The 21860-nt window shown below is 54.9% G+C and overlaps 1 protein-coding gene across 4 annotated transcripts in view; it reads right to left on the bottom strand.

Moving 5' to 3' along the window:
- Positions 1 to 21860, bottom strand: part of EPN2 (epsin 2) — an 85880-nt gene that overhangs the window by 10162 nt on the left and 53858 nt on the right. For all 4 annotated transcript variants that reach the window (XM_039227308.1, XM_039227310.1, XM_039227311.1 and 1 more), the window contains 3 exons: positions 14304 to 14416; positions 11900 to 11992; positions 10834 to 11008 (listed from right to left, as the gene is read on the bottom strand). In XM_039227308.1, coding sequence (XP_039083239.1) covers positions 10834 to 11008; positions 11900 to 11992; positions 14304 to 14416 — 381 coding nt within the window. The remainder of the gene's footprint in view (positions 1 to 10833; positions 11009 to 11899; positions 11993 to 14303; positions 14417 to 21860) is intronic.

Genomic DNA, 21860 nt, shown 5'->3' with positions numbered 1-21860 from the left:
GCAAGAGAGGGGCAGAGAGAGTGAGAGGGAGAGAGGGAGAGGGGGAGAGGGAGAGAGGGAGAGAGTGAGCGAGAGAGAGAATCCCAAGCAGGCTCCACACTGTCAGCACAGGGCCCAAGGTACGGATCGATCTCACAAACTGTGAGATCATGACCTGTGCCAAAATCAAGAGTCAAACACTCAACTGAGCCACCCAGGTGCCCCTTAAATTCTTAATTCTAATTCTTTATTCTTGTAATTCCAATACCTCTTAATTCTAACAAAATTACCTGAGAAGTTTTTGATATTCTATGTACACATCTCTTGCAAGTGACAATGGCCTAATTCTTCCCAGTCTTCAATCTTTTCCCCTCCTTTCCCTGCCTCACTGTGCTGGCCAGGGCCACCAGCATCGACAGAAAGCATGGCCGTGGACAGCTAAGTCTCTTTGTCTCGCTCTTACAGGAAAAATTTTCAACGTTTCACAGTAAATGGTAGCATTTACCATTATGGACTTCTTTCCTTCTAGAAGCCCTTAATCAGGCTATGGAAGCACCTCATCATCCCAAGTTTGCTAAGACTTTTGCAGTGAATGGCTGATGAATTTCACCACTTTCTGTCTCTATTAAGACAATTCCATGATTTTTCCCTTCTCATCTGTAATATTGTACATGAATACTTTTTCTAAGGACTCGGTCCTTGCAAGCAAAGCTTCTCATGATGCATTCTATCATTTTTATATATTTTTTTTGGTTTAACAATTATTCGCTTTTTGCATTTGTATTCCACAGTGGGAGCGGCCTGACAGCTCTGTTCTCACACTGTATGTCCTGTCTGGTTTTGATGTCAAGGTTACGCTAGTCTCATAAAAATAGCAGGAGACTCCCTATTTTCCTACCCTCTGAAGGAGTTTGTATAAAGGTGGAATTGTTTCTAGAGTTGTGTTACAATCTGCCAGCACAGCCGTCCGGGTGGATTGCGGGGTGGGGAAGATTTTTAGGTCCTGACTCAATGCCTTTAATGATAATAGCACCATCCCTATTTACGGATTTTCTACTGTTCTCCGGTCAGCTCTGCTAAGTTTTCTTTCTAAATCTATTGACTTTAAGTTTTCAGATTTGAAAGCACAGAGCTGATCAAAGAGCCTCTTACTCCACATGACACCTTGGCAGTGTGTGTAGTTATGTTCCTCTATATATTCCTAATATTCCTCACACTGTCTGCAACTTCCCTCCTTATTTAAAAAAAGGTTTTTTTTAGCTTATCTCTTTAGAGAGAGTGAGCTTGAGCAAGGGAGGGTCAGAAAGAAAGAGAGGAAGAGACAGAGAGAATCCCAAGCAGGTTCCATGTTGTCAGCACAGAGCCCGATGTGGGGCTCAATCCTAGAACCATGAGATCGTGACCTGAGCCGAAATCAAGAGTCAGACACTTAACCGATTGAGCTGCCCAGGTGACCCCTCCTCCTCATTTTTAAAAATTATTCTTGCTGGCGATTTGTCTGTTTTATTGGTTGCTCTTTTCAGTCAGCGACGTCTGTCCTTGTGTGTTTGTGTTCTAATGCACTCACTTCTGTTCTTATTCTTACTTCATTTCCTCCACTCTCGGTGTCATGCTGTTCTGAAAGCAGCGAAAGTTCCCGGTTCCCCTCTCAATATTGTTTTAGTTGCCCCACAAGCTCTGGAATAAAAATATGTACCTTACTAGTTGGTTTTAAATGTTTCTGATTCTCATTAGAATTTCTTCTTTGACTCAAGAATTCAGGAGCTTTTCAAACGTCAAGCATATGGAGTTTTCCTTCTGTTGTTGAGGATACTGTGGTCAGAACATGTCTTCCAGGTGATCCCCATTTCCGGAAACGCGCTGGGGCTGGCCTTTTTTTTTTTTTTTTTTTTTGCCTAGCACGGGATGGAGGTTTTGGCAAGTCTTCTGAAGGGGACTGAAAATAACGTGTGCGCTCTTGTCACCGAGAACAACAAATTCACGGGCTCTCGTGAACCGTGCTGCTCAAACTCTGTTCTATTCTGACGACCTGCCGTGCAATGATATGAAATATGCATATTGGTCCCTGCACCCCAGCTCCTGGCCCGGACCCCTGAGGCCCCTGTGATCTCTTCAGCGGACACAGTACTGGGAGCATCTCTTGCTCAACTGCGGTGACCCCGACCAGGTTCCCAGATGCCTCCTGGCCGGAGCCGGTGTAACTGGAAAGGCCAAGTCACGATGGGAGCTGGGACGTTTCTGCCGCCTGGAAATGTCACTATTTCACCTTTATTCTTAATGAATACCTTCACTGCATAGAGAATTCTGGAGACTAAAAGTTGTTTTGTTGGCATCTCGAAATGTATTTTACCATCATTCTCGCAAGAAAGAGGTCACCCTCGGAGGGGAATCCAAGGCAGGTGGCTTTCACCCAGCACACCCAGGGCCTTACCCCACTGTGTGCCCGCATCAGTCATCCTGGCAGAGAGGGCCGCAGTGCCATTGACTGTGTCTCTTTTCCGTGGCGCAAAGGCTCCCTGTGGGTTATTTAAGACTTATTTTTTCTCTTCCTTAGGGGCCCCTGGCTGGCTCAGTCAGTTGAACATCCGACTCTTGATTTTCAGCTCAGGTCATGATCTCACGGTTCGGTGGTTTGAGCCCCGCGTTGGGCTCCACACTGACATTGTGGCGCCTGCTTGGGAGTCTCTCCCCCCGACTCTCTGCCCTCCACCACCAGCTTCTCTCTCTGTCTCTCTCTCAAAAATAAATAATTAAACACTAAAATAAAAAGTAAAAAATTAAAAATGTTCTCTTCCTGTGGTGTTCTGCAGGCTTCTGCCAATGCTCCCAGCTGGGGATTGCTTTTATGTTATCTTGCCTTCGCTTCCCGAAGCTTCCTGGATCTGAGAAGTAGCACCTTGCCACGAACCTAAAAACCATCCGTCATTATCTTTTCACACACTAACTCTTCTGGAACGCCACAGAGATGTGTGTTAGATGTCCTCACTCTGCCTCTGTGCTTCCCCAGCCACACGGCCGGGCACCTCTGCGGCCTCTGCCTCTGGGCCTTTACCTCCCGCCAGCTCTCTACCCTCTCCCTTGCCTTCAAGGACTCCTCTGGAATCACTCAGCTTCCCTTCAGAGCACCTATCGCTTAGCACCACAACGACCTATTTGCCTGCGTCTTCCTGGGCTGTGACCTCCCGCAGGCTCCTCCCCCTGCAGGAGTGAGGGTGGCATCTGTGAAGATCTGGCTGAGCTGAGGCTGATGGCGAAGCAGGGAGGGTGGGGACCCAGTATCAGGGAAGAGCCGGGAATGCCCCCGGGTCTCCAGAGGACTCGCATCCCTGGGCCCCATTCCCACACGTGCCCCTCTTAACGGCACCAGTAGCAGCGCGCAGGGATAGGACGTTCCCTGACTTCCAGAAACACAACGTCTCTGCCAGGCGGTCTACTGTCCCGGCTTTGTCTCTTCTGGCCCCTGAGATGCTGAGCAGCTTAGGTGGGCCTGCTGCGCCTGTACCAGCCGCCACCTCGACAGCTTTTCCGCTTTCGGCCGACAGTGATGGCGGGGACACGGGGAAGGGGGGACCGCGTTGCCGTTACTACTTCCCACGCTTGTCACCGCGGCTACAGAACCTGCAAGCTGGACATGGGCCGAGGCAGACTGACCTGCAAGGCTCACGCCCCACCGCCTGGACCGTGAGCCTGCCAACTCCCGTGTGGACCTGGGACCTCTCCCGCTGCTTCTCCCACACCCTCCATGGGCCTCCAGAAACACCCGCTCCCTCCAGGAGCTGCTCTGACCTTTCCCTCCAGGTCTCCCTGAATCTCACACACAGCCACCTCCCTGTGACTGAAACCACTGTCCCCAGGCCCACTTCTGCCCAACCAGACAGGTGCTCAGGAGGACACCGGCCCCAGCTGGAATCACACTGCCCGTGGCCCCCGGGCCTCCGAGTGGGGGTGGGTCGTCGCTCTGCCCCCAACGTGGCCGCACGGGGCCTCGTGCTGCACCTGGACTAGACGGAACGACATGGCAGAAAGTGTCACGGAGACACTGGCACCGACTGCCGCTGGCTCCGTGTGAGCACAGGAACGTTAACACCCGTCTGCAGCCTCCCCTTGCTCACCAGCGGCCAAGAGAACGAGGCGAGCTCGCGTCGGGGGACTCTGCTGCCGGCCTCCGCCCGCCGGCTCACTGGGCCTGGAGGACGCGGTCTGGGAGGCCCCCGCCCCCGCCCCTGCAGGCCCGACCACCCCGGCACCGCGTGAGAGCTGCTGCCCATCAGCAGACGCGCTGGCCGCTTCCTAGCGCCCCCGCCCCGTTTTCCTGGAGGGCAACCCGACTTCCTTGGGAGAACGACCCCCTCGCTCACTCAGCCCCAGTCTGGGAGTCCGAGTCGGCCTGGCCGTGCTGTAGCAGCCACGGAGGGGTTCCGACAGCTAAAGTGAATGTGCAAAGTCCCCGGTCCCAAGCCCCCACTTCCACACCCCTGCATGGCAGAGGAGCTGCAGAGGAACCCTCCCTGTCCCTCGGGCTGTGGACTGAGAACGTTAGGCAGCCCCCAAGGCAGCAGGACCTGGGCTTCTGAGGCCAGAGGGGAGAGGGGAAGGGCCCACCGGCTTGGGCTGCACAAAGATCCAAGTCTTGGTGATAACCCCTGAGCCGTGGTGTCGAGCTGGTGTGAAGACAGGGCCACCATGTCTGCCAAAGCCATCTGCAAGCTAACTTCTTGACCAAACTGCCTCCCCAAGCAGCTGTGTGTGGGGAGGGGTGCGAGGTGCTTGCTGAGAAGCACGACCCCCACCCTGCAGCCTCCACATCGCCTCCGCCCCCAGCCAGGCGCTCGGAGCCAGCCCCGACCCCTCACAAGGAATGTACCCCTGCTCTTGCTCGTGTGAGAAGGTGTCTCCGCGGCCTGAGCGCGTGTCCCACAGAGCAGTGGGGGTCTGCCCGGCCCACGCTGCTTCTCCAAGCTCAGAATGGAGCCCCACATGCGACAGACACTCAGCAACCAACTGGGGGCTGAAGGGAAGCCACGAAGGGCCAGGGATCTATAGAACCCCAGGGCTGGAAGGGACTTGGCAGTTCCTGGGCTCTAGCTCCCCCCAGCGAGGCATCTTTGAACACTGGAGTTCAGTGGCCACTTCTGGACGATTCAGCTTAAGTGTCTGGTTGAGGGGTTAGAAACTCACCCAGAGAGGCGCTGCCCCTGGGTGCTGACACTCTGCATGGGGTTTTCAGATGCCTTGGATGTGGCCGACTTCCTTCCCCAGGCCACTCAGGGGCCGCCAGAGGTGTTTCCTGCTGTGTTGTCCTTAGGAATCTCCTGAGGCACGGGAGTAGGATACTACTACCCCTGTCCTGATCCCAAGCTCGCACAGCCTCGGGAGTGCCTGGGTGTCTGGTTCTTAGAAGCTCCGCAAGCGGCTAGAATGGGCAGCCAGGATGTGTGAGAGCCACCAAGGTCCTGAACACTCAGCTGCCTGGCCAGGCTTCTAGAAGCAGAGGCCACCATCTGAGTGCCTACTCAGACCCCCAGGGTAAATGGACAAACGCCTGGGGGGGCAGGCCTTGCCTCCCACACACAGGTGCCCCTGCAGCCACCTCGCTCCCTCTGAGCACGCGGTCAGCGGTCACTGGGCCCAGGCCAGTTCCTGCCTCCAACACAGAAACAAGAATACATCCATGGCAACCAGCATGGGGGTCACGGGTGGTCTGCAACCAGGGGGCTGGGGGGAGGCAGCCCTGTGGGCAGGTGACCACGTCTTCCCGCGCACACCATCTGAGCCGTGTACTTCAGGATACATGGGAGTCGGCGAGGCAGACAACTGCACGCAAAGGAAAAGGTACAGAGCAGGCACTCGGGGGAACTCCGGCTGCCCCACCAAGAGACAGGTCTTTGGCGGTGGTCCTCTGCCGGGCGTCCAGCCCTGGGCCTCGGGCACCCCCTCCCAGCCTCACACAGGCAAGTGCAAACTCAGGGTCTGCTCCTCCACCCAGGCCCCAGCTCAGGCCACGAGGGTCTCCACACACCAGCCGGCCCTCAGACTGATAAACGGGTAATGGTAAGAGTGAAAAAGTGCAAATTCTCTCTGGAAGAGCTCTTGTCACATGAACGCTATGCCACGAAGCTGTATACACCATGTGCATTCTAGTGCCTTCTCTGTGAGCTGGTGCCACGCTGAGCCCCATCGTTCTGGGCTCGTCGGCAAGGCTTCCCCACAGGGTCCCACACTGCTGTGCAACTATACCCCGATGTTGTCCGGGAGCCTCTAAGGGCCCCCAGTTCTCTCCCACGGGCCCTGCTTTCCCCTTGAGGGTATACGGAAGCAGCATGGCCAAGAACCTTGAACCTCAACACCTGCAATGGTGAAAACCTGCAAGTCGGGGGCCAGGCTTGCTGCAGCCCCAGCCCTCGCACCGTCGCGCGAACAAAGCACGGTCACAGCTCAGAGCGCGCTGGATGTGGGACGAAAGGCGCCCTTGGTTGCAACCCTGGCCAGTTACCCAGATGACCATGGAAAACCACTTAGCCCTGGCGACCTCCTGGGTTTCCCGCCTGCAAGTGGTGCTTGGGGACCTAGGTGTGCACCGGACACCGTGCTGCCGGAGTCCCAGGCAGCGGCACGCTGTGGCACCTCACTCTCCTCAAATCTACCTGGGGGACAGGGCTCATGCCCTCTGCATTCCCTTGGGTGCTGACCGCCCACCTAAGATGGCCTGGCACGGCACCCGCTGTGTTCGCCTGCTGGCTGCTCGGCCCCCGGGGCCCGGCCCTCCGTCTTCCGCCTCCATGAATGGACAGTAGATTTGCTGCAAGGCTCCTCTGTGCTCTGTCCTTTGCGTCCTCAACGGGGCCTGGGCCACACCACAAACCCAATAAATAAATGCTTGTTGAAAGTGTGAGTGAATGAGAGCAAAGGAGGAAGGAACCCGGGCAGAAAGATCAAGCAGCTTCCGCCCCCGCTCTGTGCGCCCATTCACTGGGAGCACGTGTCCCTGCGCCCCTCCCCCGCCAGCCGGGCTCCTCCGAAGCCTCCCATAGGAATATTCACGTGCACGGCGGCGGGGCGGGGGGCGGTCACATGTGGGGTCACGGAACTGAGTGGCGGGGGTCACCGAGAAACCAGCAGCACCACCTGCTGCCGCTGAGGCGGAAGACGGCCTGTCCCGGCCCGGGCAGCGAGCGGGCCCGAGCCAGCCAAGGCCTTCTGAATCACCAGGCTGTCTGCCCTTCTCATCCCAGGTGGCTGCTTTGTGTGGCTGGAACAGAGGAAGTGCCCTGCTGACCCGGCGGGTTCCGACCGCCCTCCTCTCCGCCCTCAGCATTTCCTCCCAAGGCCACTTGGCCAAGCTGCCCCGGGTGCTGCGTGGAGAGAGCCGGGGACGGCCAGGCTCAGGGCTCGCTAGGAAACAGTGCCCCTTTCATCCCGTGGCGGGGGGCGGGGGGGCAAGACCGGCATTTGGGCAGGGACTCTCTACATCTTTCCAATTTATGAACGGGCTTCCGGGCAATGGGGTGGCCCAGGAAACCCCCACTAGCGAGTTTTACTTTAGACTGGTCGGCAAGTCTGCCACCACGTCCCGCTCTGGAGCGGTCGCGGAGGAGGGGCTGCATCCGTGCCCCAGCGCACCGAGGGGCTGGTGTGAGGCCATCCCCTGCACAGCGGTCAGAAGCACCTATACAAGTTTATAAGACAGCGTATACAGTATGATCTACCTTGTAAAAACTAAGTGCCAGGAAAAAACAGGAAGCAGACAAGCTAACACTCCAACACTGGTTATCTCTCCACGCTACAGTCTGAGGTGACTTTTCCGGGACACGCATGGCCACGGGAGGCTTCTGCAGCAGCCTGGAAAGGACTAGGTGCCCTGTGCACTGAACCTGCCCCTAACTTGCTGTGTGACACCAGAGAAATGAAGAGCCTCTCTGGGCTTTGGTGTCCCGTTTTCTCCCCATGTCACTAGGTAAAATGCCAAGTGCGTCAGAACCAAGGACAGGGCCCCGGGTTGGGGGCAAGAGCCTGCCGACCAGCAAGCAGTCCACAGACCACACTGGCCGCCCGCAGATGTATCTGATCAGCCCCAACCATGTTCTCACTTCTTAAAATTCCTTGTCAACATTTAAAAATTAACAGCTTTCAGGACACCTGGGTGGCTCAGTTGGTTCAGCGCCCAACTTCAGCTCGGGTCGTGATCTCGTGGTTTATGAGCTTGAGCCCCACGTCGGGCTCGCTGCCGGCAGTGTGGAACCGGCTTCAGATCCTCTGTCCCCCTCTCTCTGCCTGTCCCCTGCTTGCACTCTCTCTCAAAAATGAAAATTAACAGATTTCAAAAATTTAGGTTTCTGTCTTCTCTTTAGAAAATTGGATTCATAGTAACCAAAAACGACCCACATGTCCATCAAGTGCTAAGTGGTTACACTCAATGTGGTGGAGCCAGAAAATGCAATGTCCCTCAGCCGTAAAGAGGAACAAAGTAAGGAATCGTGCTACTACGTGGATAAACTCTGAAAACATGACACTGAGTGGAAGAAAGCGGTCACAAAGGCCACACGCTGATTCCACTACACGTATGAAATATGAAATATCCAGAAGAGACAGAACATGTAGACTGTTGGCTGCCAGGGGCGGGGGGGTGGGGTGGGGTGACTGCTTAATGGGAATGGGGTCTCTTTCGGGGCAATGGAAATGTCTTGAAATTAGTATTGATGGTGGCACGACACTGTGAATGGCTAAGAACTACGGAACTGTCTACTTGAAAACACCCTGTGAGGTCACGTCCCGGGCTCAATCAAGACCCCCAGCTGGGGCGCCTGGGTGGCTTAGTCGGTTAAGCGTCCAGCTTTCGCTTGGGTCATGATCTCGTGGTTCGTGGGTTCGGGCCCCGCATCGGGCTCTGTGCTGACTGCCAGCTCAGAGCCTGGAGCCTGTTTCGGTCTGTGACTCCCTCTCTCTGACCCTCCCCTGCTCACGTTGTCTCTCTCTCTCTCCTAGAAATAAATAAAAACCTTAAAAAAAAAATTTAAGACCCCCAGCTCCAGGGCACAGGGCTACTTGTCCCCCCGCCAAAGAAAGGGAGGGAGGAGCAAACTCATTCATTGAAAATTCATAAATTCTGCTTCTCCTGACCTGGTGACACACACCCCAAGTAAGTCAAAGAGTAAAAACAAAGTAGACAGAAGTATGTCTCCCTCCCACCCCCCAGGCCCCGCCCCAACCACCTCCCCATCAGCCACAGACTCAGCTGAACTCAATCTTGTTAAAGCACCCGGCTCCCGGTGCTGGTTTTCTTTTCTGGGCACTAGAAAACGTCCTGTGTGTTTAACGATCCGTTTCGCAACTCTGGAAGGCATTGATAGTGTTTCCTGAAGAACATCCTATACATAACTCAAGGTGGCAATCACGTGACAGAGGAACTATTTCTCAGATTTAAAAATAAATTCAAAGCCACAGTCTGGAAAGGGTCCGAGTGGGCATTTCCAGAAGAGCTGCCTTTGCCATCCCCGTGCGTGCTCAGCAACACTTTAGGCCACAGGCTCCCTGGGACCACGGGAACTGTCCCGGCTTTCAGTGACCGAGACCCTGTAGGCCATTTGGCCTGCAGTTTGCCCCAAGGCCCAGAGGGCTCCTGCCAAAGGGAATGTGGCCAAGAACACGGCCAAAGGACATCTGGGGCTGACAGCGCCTTCTGGACAAGGCTGCCAGGCCCCAAGGGCCCCGACCCCACGCCCTTGCTCCCCACTGTCATACCTGCACCCACTAAACCACTGCACATCCTCGGCCTCTCACAAGCCAGGCCTTCTGCTAGGCACACCCTCGCCTCTTCACGGCCTGGCCCCTTGGCTCATCCTTGCCGGTTCCTCCAAGTCACCTGCCCCAGGCTGCCGGACTCGTGAACGAAGCCCTGTGTCAGGATGCCCTTAAAGAGCCAGCACCAAGGCCCAGCCCACCAGCGCCGCTGCCGTGCGGGAATCCCCGTCTTGCCCACACCTGCTCGGGACCTTGAAGGCAGGACCACTCCCTGTTCGTGTCCGGGTCCCCGGACAGCAGGAAAGAGCCTGGGACACGTCCGGGGAACCGAGCTGAACACAAAAGATGGTTCCGGTTTGGGGAAACAGAGAACCCCATAGAGATACCGGCAAAAGCTGCCACAAAACCCACCACCGAAACTTCCCAGACAGATCAGCCATGGCTGGCTGGGCTCGGAGCACCTGGAGGAGCCTCCCCGGGCAGCCGGCCGGGTTGGAAGCCCAGCCTCAGGCCACGCCCTGTGCCCAGCGATCAGGAAACCCAGATGCCCCGGATTTCTACCCATATTAAACCGATTGTGCCACACTCGTGTTTCAAATCTCCTGCCACTGATTCTCCTATAGCTGACATTACAAAGAATTTTAAAATGTTCACTTAGCCAAGTAAACTGACTCACTATTGCTTTACATAACAGGTAGGAAGAATTACGCAAATGCATCCGCTTTTCATTAGCGACCACAGTAAGCACATCATAATTTCCAGCTACCTGTTAGTTTCTTAACCTGGGGTGCTGGGTGCAATTCTGATGCCCAGAGGGTTCACACATGTCCCAGAAAGTGACCAGCCATTTCTAATGCATGTGGGAAGCAGAAAGGAAGTCAGCTTTCCCTCTACCATAGCAGAAAACCATTCAAAACAGAAAGAGAGCCCTGTGCTGCGGTCCTCAGGAGGGCTTTACTGGACGTTATGGCTGGGGACTGGAGAAGCCTGGACACCCACCCCCAAATGCCTGCCTCACTCCCACCTCCAGAAGTGGGGAGACAGCAAGGGGCTCTGCCCTATCACCCTTCACACATCCACCAGGAAGGCACGGGAGATGAGAAGGCGAGTATTTACCGAACGATGACCAGGGGTCTGAAGTGCTGGCTGGGGCCGCTGGCCCGCCCCAGGGGTTTGTCTGGTTGGCTGAGGCTGACCGGCCCCAGGGCTCTGCTTTCTGGGCAGCAGGGCCTGAGCTGGGGAGGGCGTCCATTAAGTCCAACAGAGTGGTCTGCTGTGGGTGGGAGCCGTGCTTTGGAGACAAAGAGAAGGGGACAGATTTTACTTTGCTACAGTTACAGCAAATATTCCCATGTTAACCATAACTACTGTCTGTGCCTCTTAGGAAGAGAAGCCCCCTGGGAGGGGCCAAGAGGAAACTGAGCTGCCCATCCCGCCACCACCTCACAAAACCACTTCCCAGTGCAGCCCAGGCTCCACCCACACCACTTACTTGGTCCCCAATGCCCTGCCCGCTTGCAAAGGCCCTCAGGGCTTCCCAGAAGGACCCAGGCTTTGCCCAGGCCGCAGCCTCCCTGCAGGATGCAGCCCCCGCTGCCAGCCGTCCCCTGGGGCCCTCCCTCCTGGGGGCGGCCCCGCCCCCCAGCTGCTGCCAGGGACCCCGTGGCGCCGTAACATGGGAGATCAGTGGAACCGCTGGCCACGTCTTCTGACCAGACAATGGTCACCTTAGGCTCTGAGCAGGCGGCCTGGGCAGGGCAAGGCTGATGGTGGCAGTGAAGACGGGCACTTGCGAGGGCTTACCCCGTGCCAGGAATTTGCTCCAAAGCACTTGACGCTTGGCGTATGTCATGGTCGCCAGGACCACCCGGCTACTATCGTGCTCATTTACAGGGGAGGAAACTGAGGCCCTCCCTGGTTAACAGAGGCCCCTCGGCCATGCCCATCTCCTCTGGGGCCGGTCTCGGAAGAGCCTGGGGAGCGGCGGCTGGGGCGGGTGTGCTTTCTATCACGTCCTTGGCTCAATCCCGCTCAGCACGGGCCCGAGGAGGAGTGGTTGTTGAGCGGAGAGAAAACGGCTCTTGGTGAGAAGGCACGGTGCTCTGCGTGTGAGGTCTGGGACCCCCCGCCCAGATGACTACGGGAACGTCTCAAACATCTACCTTCCCCGTGGAGCGCTTACCTCTTTCTTTTTAGGAACTTTAACTGTGTCTCTTCGGCTTTCTTCTAGGGCCATCTGTAATCTGAGGTCGTCGCCTCGCCGGAGGCGCTCTTCCTGTTGAGGACAATGGAACCCGGAGCTGAGCGAGACTGTACTAACATCACGGCACAGAACACAGCGGTGCTGGCCGGGAACAGGACACCAAGCCACAGAGCACGTAATTTCAAAGGAAGGCTGGAACACGGCTTATAAGACACAGTTAGGCCTCTATCCCGAAGGTGCAGCCCTCAGGCTCCACCCCCGCCTACCTGTGCGGCTTCCCTGGCTTTGGGGTCCCACTGGGGAGACAGGGGTGCAGGCACAGCCAGCTGAGGGAAAGGGAACACTTTTTCTCAAAATGCAAATGGCCTTTTGATTGTAATTATGGAAGCAACACACCTCCATCTAAAACAGCTCAGGAAGGAATTAGAAAAGAGGATGGAAATCACTTCTCACGGCACGCCCCATAGCACCTTACAGAAAATGGCTCTGCGTTTACTTGTCTGACTTCAAACAGAAAGGAGTCATTATATAGTTGGGGCTAGAGCATCACGGGCGTTAGGGGCACCAGTCGCCCCGCCCCTGCACAAAAATCCACATATGAATCTGACTCCTCAAAAAGGTAACTACTCTACTCATACTCTCTCTCTTTCAAAATAAATAAACTTAGGGAAAAAAGCTTACTTACTAATAACCAACTGTTGACTGAAACATAGTCACTTAATGCATATTCTGTGTCTATATCATATGATGTGTTACTATAGTACAGCTAGAGAGATGAAAATGTTATTAAGAAAATAAGAAAGAGGCAGTATATTTACAGTATTTATTGAAAAGAATCCACACATAAGTGGACCTGCACAATCCAAACCTGTGTTGCTCAAAGGTCACCTGTATTTAATTTACATGCATTTTTTTATTTAAAAAAAGGTTTTAAAATGTTTATTGTATTTATTTATTTTTTAAACATTTATTTATTTTTGAGAGATGGAGAGAGACAGAGTGTGAGAGGGGGAGGGAGAGAGAGAGAGGGAGACACAGAATCTGAAACAGGCTCCAGGCTCTGAGCTAACTCTCAGCACAGAGCTTGACATGGGGCCCGAACCCAAGACTGTGAGATCATGACTCTGAGCCGAAATCGGATGCTTAACCGACTGAGCCACCCATGCACCCCTTTAATGTTTATTCTTGAAAGAGAGAGGGAGAGAGAATGCGAGAGGGAGGGACAGACAGAGAGGGGAGACACAAAATCTGAAGCAGGTTCCAGGCTCTGAGCTGTTAGCACAGAGCCCGACACAGGGTTCGAACTCATGAACCATGAGATCATGACCTGAGCCAAAGGCAGATGCTTAACCGACTGAGCCACCCAGTTGCCCCTAACTTATAAGTTACTTAAGGCAAAGTCACTGGGTTGTCCTAGCTTTCACATAATAATGAAATAAAAGTGAATTCATTATTTTCATCCATTAAAAATGTGATAAATCACAGAGATGAGTTATTAACTACAAGGGGCTCCAATGGTCCATCTGTCCCTGTATTCCTGCACCTTCTTCCCGGACTGTCAGTGACAGAGCCAGGCACCCACAGGGACAGATTTAATGGCTGTGTTTCTCCTGCTGTGAACAGAGGGACCGAGAAGAGCCGTCCACTAGTGCTGGGCTTGGGGTTTCCAGTTACAGCGACACAAGCCAGGCTGGGTCAGCACCGCTGCACTGCCGTTGTACCGTCACTAGTATCTGTCTCTATATGTCACTTCTGGGCGAGACGGAGCCTCACGCGACCTGACTCAGTCCACCCTCCCTAACCCAAGGTCACCAGGGGCAGCCCTGATCACTGGGACCCACGGGAAAGCAGCTTTGAGAGGTCATTTCCATCACGCCGTTCCCTCCTTCTCCGTGTTAAAGTAACGCATGATTACTAGAGGAAAAACAGGAACTGAAAAGAATTAAAACTACACACACTTCCGTCATCTAAACACAATAAGCACTCTATTACCTGCAGCTCTTCCTTCTTGCCTTTCCGGTGCTCAGATGCTCTTGATCCATCTCACCAAACCGCCCTCCCAAGGGGCTGAGCCCCACTGCGTGCCCACAGGCCTTTCCCTGAGGGGCTGTGGGCACCCAGAGGAGACCATGCCACTTGCTGTGTGTGCAGAAGTGTTTCTGGGGAGCACTTCTGTTCACTCCATCCCGTGGCAACAAAAGGCTTCCTACATGGAGCAGCACAGGCCCCCCTCCCTGATCAGGGGCCAGTGGGCGGCAAGAACAGGGTCGTGGCACCTGGAAGCCCCATCTCAGGAAACACACGGGAAGCGTGGAGGGCAGGGCCTGCTCCGCACCGCGCCCGGCCCCACCCCCACTGCGACAAGCCCCGCCCCGGCACCCACCTGCTCGGCTACCTCTCTGCTCATGGCAAGTGCCAGCTGCAGTTGCAGCTCCTCTTCTCCGCTCGTCTGGGGACGGGCCTGCTCCAGCTCGGAGGACACCCTCGGGGAGGTGGCTGCAGGGGAAAGGCAGAGTCACCACAGGCAAAGGGCAGGCTCCCGCTCAACAGTTACCGGGTCGAACCACACCCGGGCCCCACCTCACCCCCCAGGGTCGCGCTGTGCCCGACGACATGGGCGCCGCGCAGGAAAGGTTCATGACTACTGCAAGGATAAAATCTAGGCACATCAAGCACGGACTCTCGGTAACAGGAGCCACGTGGCCCCAGTGAAGGAAAGAGGCCTTCAGGTGCAAGCATGGTGGTCAGGCCTCTCCAGGACGCGAACCCCAGTGTTTGCTTCCAGACCTTCAAAGAGACAAACTAAGTTGTTTGTTTGTTTGTTTTGACAAGATCAAAAGTACTGTGTTTGCAAAGCTGGATCAAAGAAGGTCAAACAAGCACAGGGCTATCGGTGGACCAAGAACCGCACTTGAGATTCTGCACCATTAAAGACTCTCACTTCATATCTCATGGTGGTAAAGACCATGGGAAATGAAGGCCACATGTTTCTGGGGCAACCCCGAACATTCTTGTTTTCTAAGTAAAACGGTGTGCTGACTTGAGCAAGCCACATTTTTGCTGTCAGCAGTTAGCTAGTGTAAACACTTGAAAGAGGCTCCTGGAAGACAGCTCTTACTGAAGGGATGGGTGTGGACCCCTAGCGGATGCAACGGGCCTCCAGGAAAGGAGTGTAGCCCCATTCACACACTGAAACCAGGCTGGGCCTCGCCGCATGAGAACCACACGGCCATTGGGATGTTTTGTGCATCGGGGAGCATAGCGGTCTCCAGAGACAGGGCCTACAGCTTTGGGAGCATGCGCCTACCTCTGCCTCCGCCCCAGGAGAGGGTCCATGGCTTCTCTGAAAGCCTCAAAGTCGGGCCCCACTGCCTGAAAGGTCTGGAACCACACCCCATCCTCCCTCTGGACCTTCATGCGAGCCACGCCCTAAGCGCACCAGCAACTCCTTGGTTCTCACCTCGGCTCCCCTGCCCTGGTCCTCTGGGGCTGCCCTCCTCGCTGTGGAGGGGTCAGCAGCTCCCTCTCCCCCCCCCCCAATAGTAGTAGATTATGCCAGAAGGTACACTCCTTGAGGAGGGTCCAGGCCTGTCTTTCTCACCACTGCATTCATCCTCAAAGTTTGGCAGAGCAGCTGACAAACTCCCACTGGGTCGATGGATGTGTGGAACTATGCACATATGGGCGGACGGACAGACAGACAGATGGAGAATTCAATCTCACAGCCGATGGGTAGTTGTTGGAGAATGCTCTAATTGTGTGTCTGTTTTTCTTCTGTCTGTCATTATGTCCATTCCAGCAAACCCAGCCATCAGCGCTCACCCACCCGATGCTGCTTCTGCCTAAAACCCCAATCTAAACTCACTTCTTAGGATCTGCCTCTTTGGGAGGAAGTAAAAGGTCAGGAATGATTCCTGACAGATGAGGTTTCTAGCTGGCTCGGCTCTGGCCACCATGAATAAAACAGGGAAAGAGAGCCAGACACAGAGTCACGGAGGTTTTCACGGAAGAGCAAGGAAAGGCTGCCAGGGGGCAGCCCTGGGCGGAGGGTGGGGCAGTGCAATGGCAGGAGGCTGTAGAAGGCAAGGCTCTGTCACCCGATTACGTGCAGCAGTAAGAGTTCATTTGGCACAGTTCTGTGTTGTGAAGCAGTGTATCTGCTATGATTTACTCTCAACCGGAAGAAACCCCTTGCAAAAAAAAAAAAAAAAAGAAAGGAAAAAAAAAAAAGAAAAAAGCGCAGGTGGAATCCCAGCCTACTACATCACATTTACATTTTCCAAAGTATTTGCTTTAAAGACAAAGCTAGATGGTAATAAAATGGAGCGTCAAGTCCCTCTTGATAATTTGACTTACTAATAATACACCAAACAAAAGTACTTTTTTTGATGGTGATGCTTTGGTCCCCAAACCTCACCTATGCCAATAACAGTGCTCAGCTTGGGTGTCCTCCAGAAGCAAAGATGTCACCATCCAGACTGCTGGATACAAAGGAAGCCGCAGTTTTGGGGAGCGGCTCCAGAGGACCACTCAGCTGGGCGTGTGGCTCCCCAACCCTTCACCACTCAGCCTGCCCGTCCCCAGCCTCTTGCCGAGTAATCTCTGAAGCTTCTTCACAGAACTCTGTTTATAACAAACACAGCACACTCGACACCCTCCATTCACTACCCAATGGAAATAGGAAGGCAATAAAGCAGGCCTATATCCCGTTCCACACCCCAGAGAAGTGCTAAGTGCTCCGAAAAATGAGCCCCGTCCTGGCAGGGAACGAGCTACTTGGCCGCACCGCCACAGTGCTGCATTCAGCCCGGCCGGGGATGAACTAGATGGGGCCCTGGACGGAGACCTTCGAGAGAAGGAATGAGGCCTCGCTTGTCCTCCGAGCCTTTGCGCACATCTGCAAGGCCAGACTGGCTTCAAATGCAAATGTGCACGTGAATGTCTGCCGAAACTGACTGTTCGAATAACGCGCGGCCAGCACGCGCGGAAATAGCTCACCACATCAATGTGGAAGTTAAAGACAAAGGGTATTCCCCTAAACGTGTGGTTTTCGTGAACGGATGTACAGCTCTGGGTTCCGCAGATGGCAGAATTCACAGCCACCAGCCCCGAGGATCAGCTGAGCGGCACACAGTGGTGTCGCTGTGACCGAGGGTTCCAGCCAAGCCGCTCTTGCCTTCGTGACAGCGGCCCAGTCCCACAAAGGGCCTCTTGTACCGCACCCAGGACAGTGTACACAGATGCGCTTGTGAGACGGGCCTGCAAGGACCCTTCCCACCACCTGGGCCTGGCCTTGCCCACAGTCCCCAGGGACTTGAAAAAACAGGTGCTCGAGACCCCGCCACCATCCGGAGGGAAGAGCAGGAGTGGTTAGTGTAGGCTAATCACTGATGGGGCATCAGGGGCATCAGCCCTGTCTCCTGGATCCCACCCGGAAGAGCCCCAAGTCCTCGCTTGCTGCGACCAGGAATTATAAACGTAGCGTGGCCTCAGTTTTGTCCTTTCTGGCCTGTCATACTGGCTGAGAAGGCCAAGGGAAAAGGCCGAAGAGGAAGCCTACAAAAGCCAACTTTTCCTTCAAAATACAAGCCAAGAGGAAGACCCAGAAACACATCCCACTGCAGGCAGACTCGAGTCTCTGGCAGTCACTCCACCCCGTGGCTCCAGGGCACCAGGCCGGAGTGTGGGTGCCCACACCCTGGACTTCAGGAAGGATCTGGGTTCCCAAATGGGCTCCTGAAGCAAAGCCTAGAAGATTTTCTAACATGGAGGCTTCGGCTGACCAACCTCGGGCAATTTTGAAAGAAGAAATCGAAGAGGAAAACAGGAAATCACTTCTCAGGCCATGTCGCTATTTTCCTAGAAAGAACTTAAGCACACCTGCAATCACATTGATGAAAGGGAAGACACTGTGGGACACACCCTTACCAGCAGATGGCCCTGCGTGGTAACCAGCAAGTTTCTGGGAAAGCTCTCTGGTGCGCGAGCCTCACACAAGGTGAGGGTCTGGTCTCCATGTGTCTCCGCCTGATGCTGGGCACACAAGGCACATCTGACATGCCAGGAAGAATGGAATGTCACCAGGCTTCAGGGGCCCGAGAAGACCCCATCGGAGTCTAAGCACCTCCGCCACCATTTAGCTGACAGGGAAACCAAGGTTCAAATCCCGTCCCTGCCCCTAACTCGTGGTGAGACCATGTGCCAATGGCCTGACCTCCCTGGGCTCCTGTATCCACATCTGTGAAATGGAGACTAGCAGCGCTTGTGGGAAGGGGCAGGAGCACCCAGCACAGGGCTGGCTGTCCCCTGAGGAGCGCCCTGCCCCAGGCCACTGTTCCACAACCACCACACTACCTAGGGGCTGGACTGTGGCACTCCCATGTCCAACTCACACAGAAGCCGCAGGCGGGTACCCCATTGTACCCTGGTCCTTCCCAGGCCTCCATGAGAACGGGGCTGGGGCCACGGTTACTGAGCCCAGGGCCTGCTTCCACCCTCCAGTGCCCCGGGCCAGCTAAGTTCCTTCCTCATCACTGAAATGCAGTCAAGCTCTTACTGGATCTTTCTCAATGTGGTGACATCTTCCTGTGGCTCCCTGGGCCACTTCCTGAATCAGCAATGAAACTCTGGCCTCCCCCATGCAGCAGCCTGGCCTAAGCTGAGGCTTCTAAACCTGTTCCCCACGGAAGACCCCCAGGGCCTTCATCCTCTTCACAGGGAGGAGCAAGAAAGGTTGCTTTAGGTCAAATGAGATGAATTATAAAAAAATAAGTTCAGATTACCCCAGATAACAATAAGAGAGTAAAAATATAGATACATGGTTTGAAAAAAAAAAAAAAAAAAAAAAGGCGGGGTGGGGGGTGGTGCCTGGGTGGCTCAGCCAGGTAAAATCTGACTTCAGCTCAGGTCATGATCTCATGCATGGTTCATGGGTTCGAGCCCCTCGTTGGGCTCTGTGCTGACAGCTCAGAGCCTGAAGCCCTGCTTCACATTCTGTGTCTCCCTCTCTTTCTCTGCCCTCCCCCCTCAAAAGTAAATAAAACATTTAAAAAACTAAAAACATAAAGTACAAGATGAGAAGTGCAACAAGTATAACAATCAGGTCACTTTCAGGGTAAAACGGGGGGGGGGGCTGTGACTTCATGACCAAGGGACAAACCATAGCCCCCCCCCCCCCACGCTGTGGGCACCCTCTGCCTGTCACATGACATCACCCACCTCCCATGACAGTTCAGGCAAAATCTTGGCTTGGACTCCAATCTAGACTCGAAACTGATTCCCAGGTCACAGAAGGACAAGGCAAGGACTGAGCCAAACACCACGTGATGGGCAGAGGGACAGACCCAGATGAAGGAATGCTCTGTGGGACCACTGGCCCATCTCTCACTGTGTGAAGAGAACTCTGCTGCGTCAGATAGACCAAAGGGACAGGACAGTCAGATGCAACGTATGGTGCAGGGACGGCCTCAGCTTAGACAGACCAGCTGCGTGACACTCCGGGCGCAGCTGACAAAGCCTGACGGACGGTGTGGGTGCTGCTGGTTTGGAAGGTGCGGTAAGGGCACCACGGCCCCCTCTTCAGGAGCAGACGCACACAGAATAGTTACGGGTGGAATGGGATGATGCCCAGGACTATTTTTTTTTTTTTTTTAATATTTTTATTTATTTCTAGGAGAGAGAGAGAGAGACAGCGTGAGCAGGGGAGGGTCAGAGAGAGAGGGAGACACAGACTCTGAAATTGGCTCCAGGCTCTGAGCTGGCAGTCAGCACAGAGCCCGACGCGGGGCTCGAACCCACGAACCGCGAGATCATGACCCAAGCGAAAGTCGGACGCTTAACCGACTAAGCCACCCAGGTGCCCCGCCCAGGACTATTTTTAAACAGTTCAGCATAAAAGGAAGTGGGAGCCACGCCTCTCATCCTGCCTCCACTCCTCTCCCAGAGGAAACAGCTGTTGACATTTTCTTGTGATTCTACCCAGAAAAACATTTGTGCCTACTCCTTGTGGATGTGCACGGGTGCGCTTTTCTGACATTTACGCACAGGGAAGCACGTCCATTCCTGAGGCTTGCGCCTGACCTGGGTGGAGGCTTTTTGACACGAAACACAGCCCGGCGTGGTCTGACTGCTGGGGCTCCAATCTGGGCTCTGCCTGCCACTTCTCAGCATGTGACCTTGGCCTAGGCCACCCACCCTCTGCAAAACGGAGACAGAGTCCCTGCCTCCTAGAGTAGTTGTGGGAATTCAGTGAGCTCCTCTGCAAAAAGCACTGAGACACGGAGACCAGGGCCTGGTGCACAGTAACTAGTATAACTCTCACTAGTACCTCAGTGAAGCCTCAGTCCAACTTACAGAGCCGGGCAGAGGCTCAGAGGTGGCCTCACCGGCCCAATATCACTCAGCCAATGAGAGACAAAGTGTGGCCCTTAAGGCCTTGTTCTTGGTCATCACCCTTTTTTACCGAGGAGGTAACTAGTGCCCAGAGAGGCTGAATGACTTGCTCATGGAGAGCAGGACTCAAAGCCACGCCTCAGGGCTGAATGCCATGCTTGCTCCAACACCCTGAAGGGGCTCCGAGACTCAGTCTCTACACTCAACAGACACCATGCCCTGCACCCCTCCATGTCTTAGGAAAAGTCCCCTTTCTCCAGGAGCTTGTGCGCTAGTAAGGAGGGACAACGCATGAATGAAGAAGGTAGGGTGAGGCACCACTGGCTAAGTGTCCCACTCTTGATCTAAGCTCAGGTCTCGATCTCGGGGTTGTGAGTTCAAGCCCAGCATTGGGCTCTGTGGACTCTGCAACAGGCATGAAACTTCCTTTTGAAAAGAAGGGAAGGAGCGGGGGTGGGGGGAGAGGGGACAGGGGGGATCCCAGGCAGAGGAGAGCTTGCTCTACATGTTTGGAGGTCAGAGAAGGCCTTTCTGAGATCCTGGAGCAGAAGCCTGGGTAGGGGAAGGAAGTCAGGCAGATGGGAGGTGGGAGTTTCACTAGCAGGGTGAAGGGCACGGGCGGTGAGGCTGGTGAAGGCAGAGGGTGTCCAAAGGGCCATGATGCAGTGACTGGTCCTTGGGAGCAATGGTGGGCGCCTGGGCCAGGGGGGTAGCTTTGCAGGAGGCAACAAGGGGCTGGAATCAGTATTCATTTAGCTGAGATTCTAGTATACTTGAAGATGCTCCCAGAGCATCCGGCCTGAGGCTACAGGAGAGAATCTGTGGCCCTGGCCAGCCTGGCTGACCCCTCATATCTGAAAGCAGTGCTCGGGATCAGCACTCAGACTGCCTTCTTCTGCCAGGGTGCTGTGGGCAGAACTGGGTCCCTCAAGGAGATATGGTGATGTCCTGACCACCGATATCTCGGATCATGACCTTATATGGAGACAGGGTCACTGTGGACGTTTTTAGGGAAGATGAGGTCGTACTGAAGCAGGGTGGGCGCTAAATCTAACGCCAATGGGAGGAGCCTCAGGCATGACAGAAGACAGACGAGGGGAGGCCACGTAGGATGGAGGGGGAGGCAGGGAAGGGACTAAGGGTCTGGCTGCCAACTGCCACCAGAAGCTAGGAAAAGCGAGGGAGAACCCTCCCCTACAGGTTTCAGAGGGCTTTGTGGGCCTGGCGATGCCTTGATTTTGCACCTCGGGAGCCCTGAAGCTGAGACGTCCATTTCCGTCGTTCTAAGCTGCCGGGGTGGCAGTGCTTGCCTGCAGCAGCTGCGGGAAGCGGCCAGGTCGAAGCTTTACCCAGTGCACATCCAGGGTCTTCCCACCACCTCCCTGCACACACCGTCGCGGGCTCCCTCATCCTGCAGGGAAGGACCGCCTCCTCTCAGCTCCAGGACGGACTCCTTACGGGCCCATCTCCTCCCAGGCACCCCGGCTTGCCAGCCTCCCCTCAGTTCCGAGGATCCTAAAGCTCCTTCCTGCTTCTGTGCTCACCCTGC

This window comes from Hyaena hyaena, unplaced genomic scaffold (assembly GCF_003009895.1).
Source record: "Hyaena hyaena isolate Hyena2069 unplaced genomic scaffold, ASM300989v1 scaffold_27, whole genome shotgun sequence".
Taxonomy (NCBI): domain Eukaryota; kingdom Metazoa; phylum Chordata; class Mammalia; order Carnivora; family Hyaenidae; genus Hyaena; species Hyaena hyaena.
Note: the sequence above shows the minus strand (reverse complement) of the source record. Positions and strands in the feature narration are given on the sequence as shown.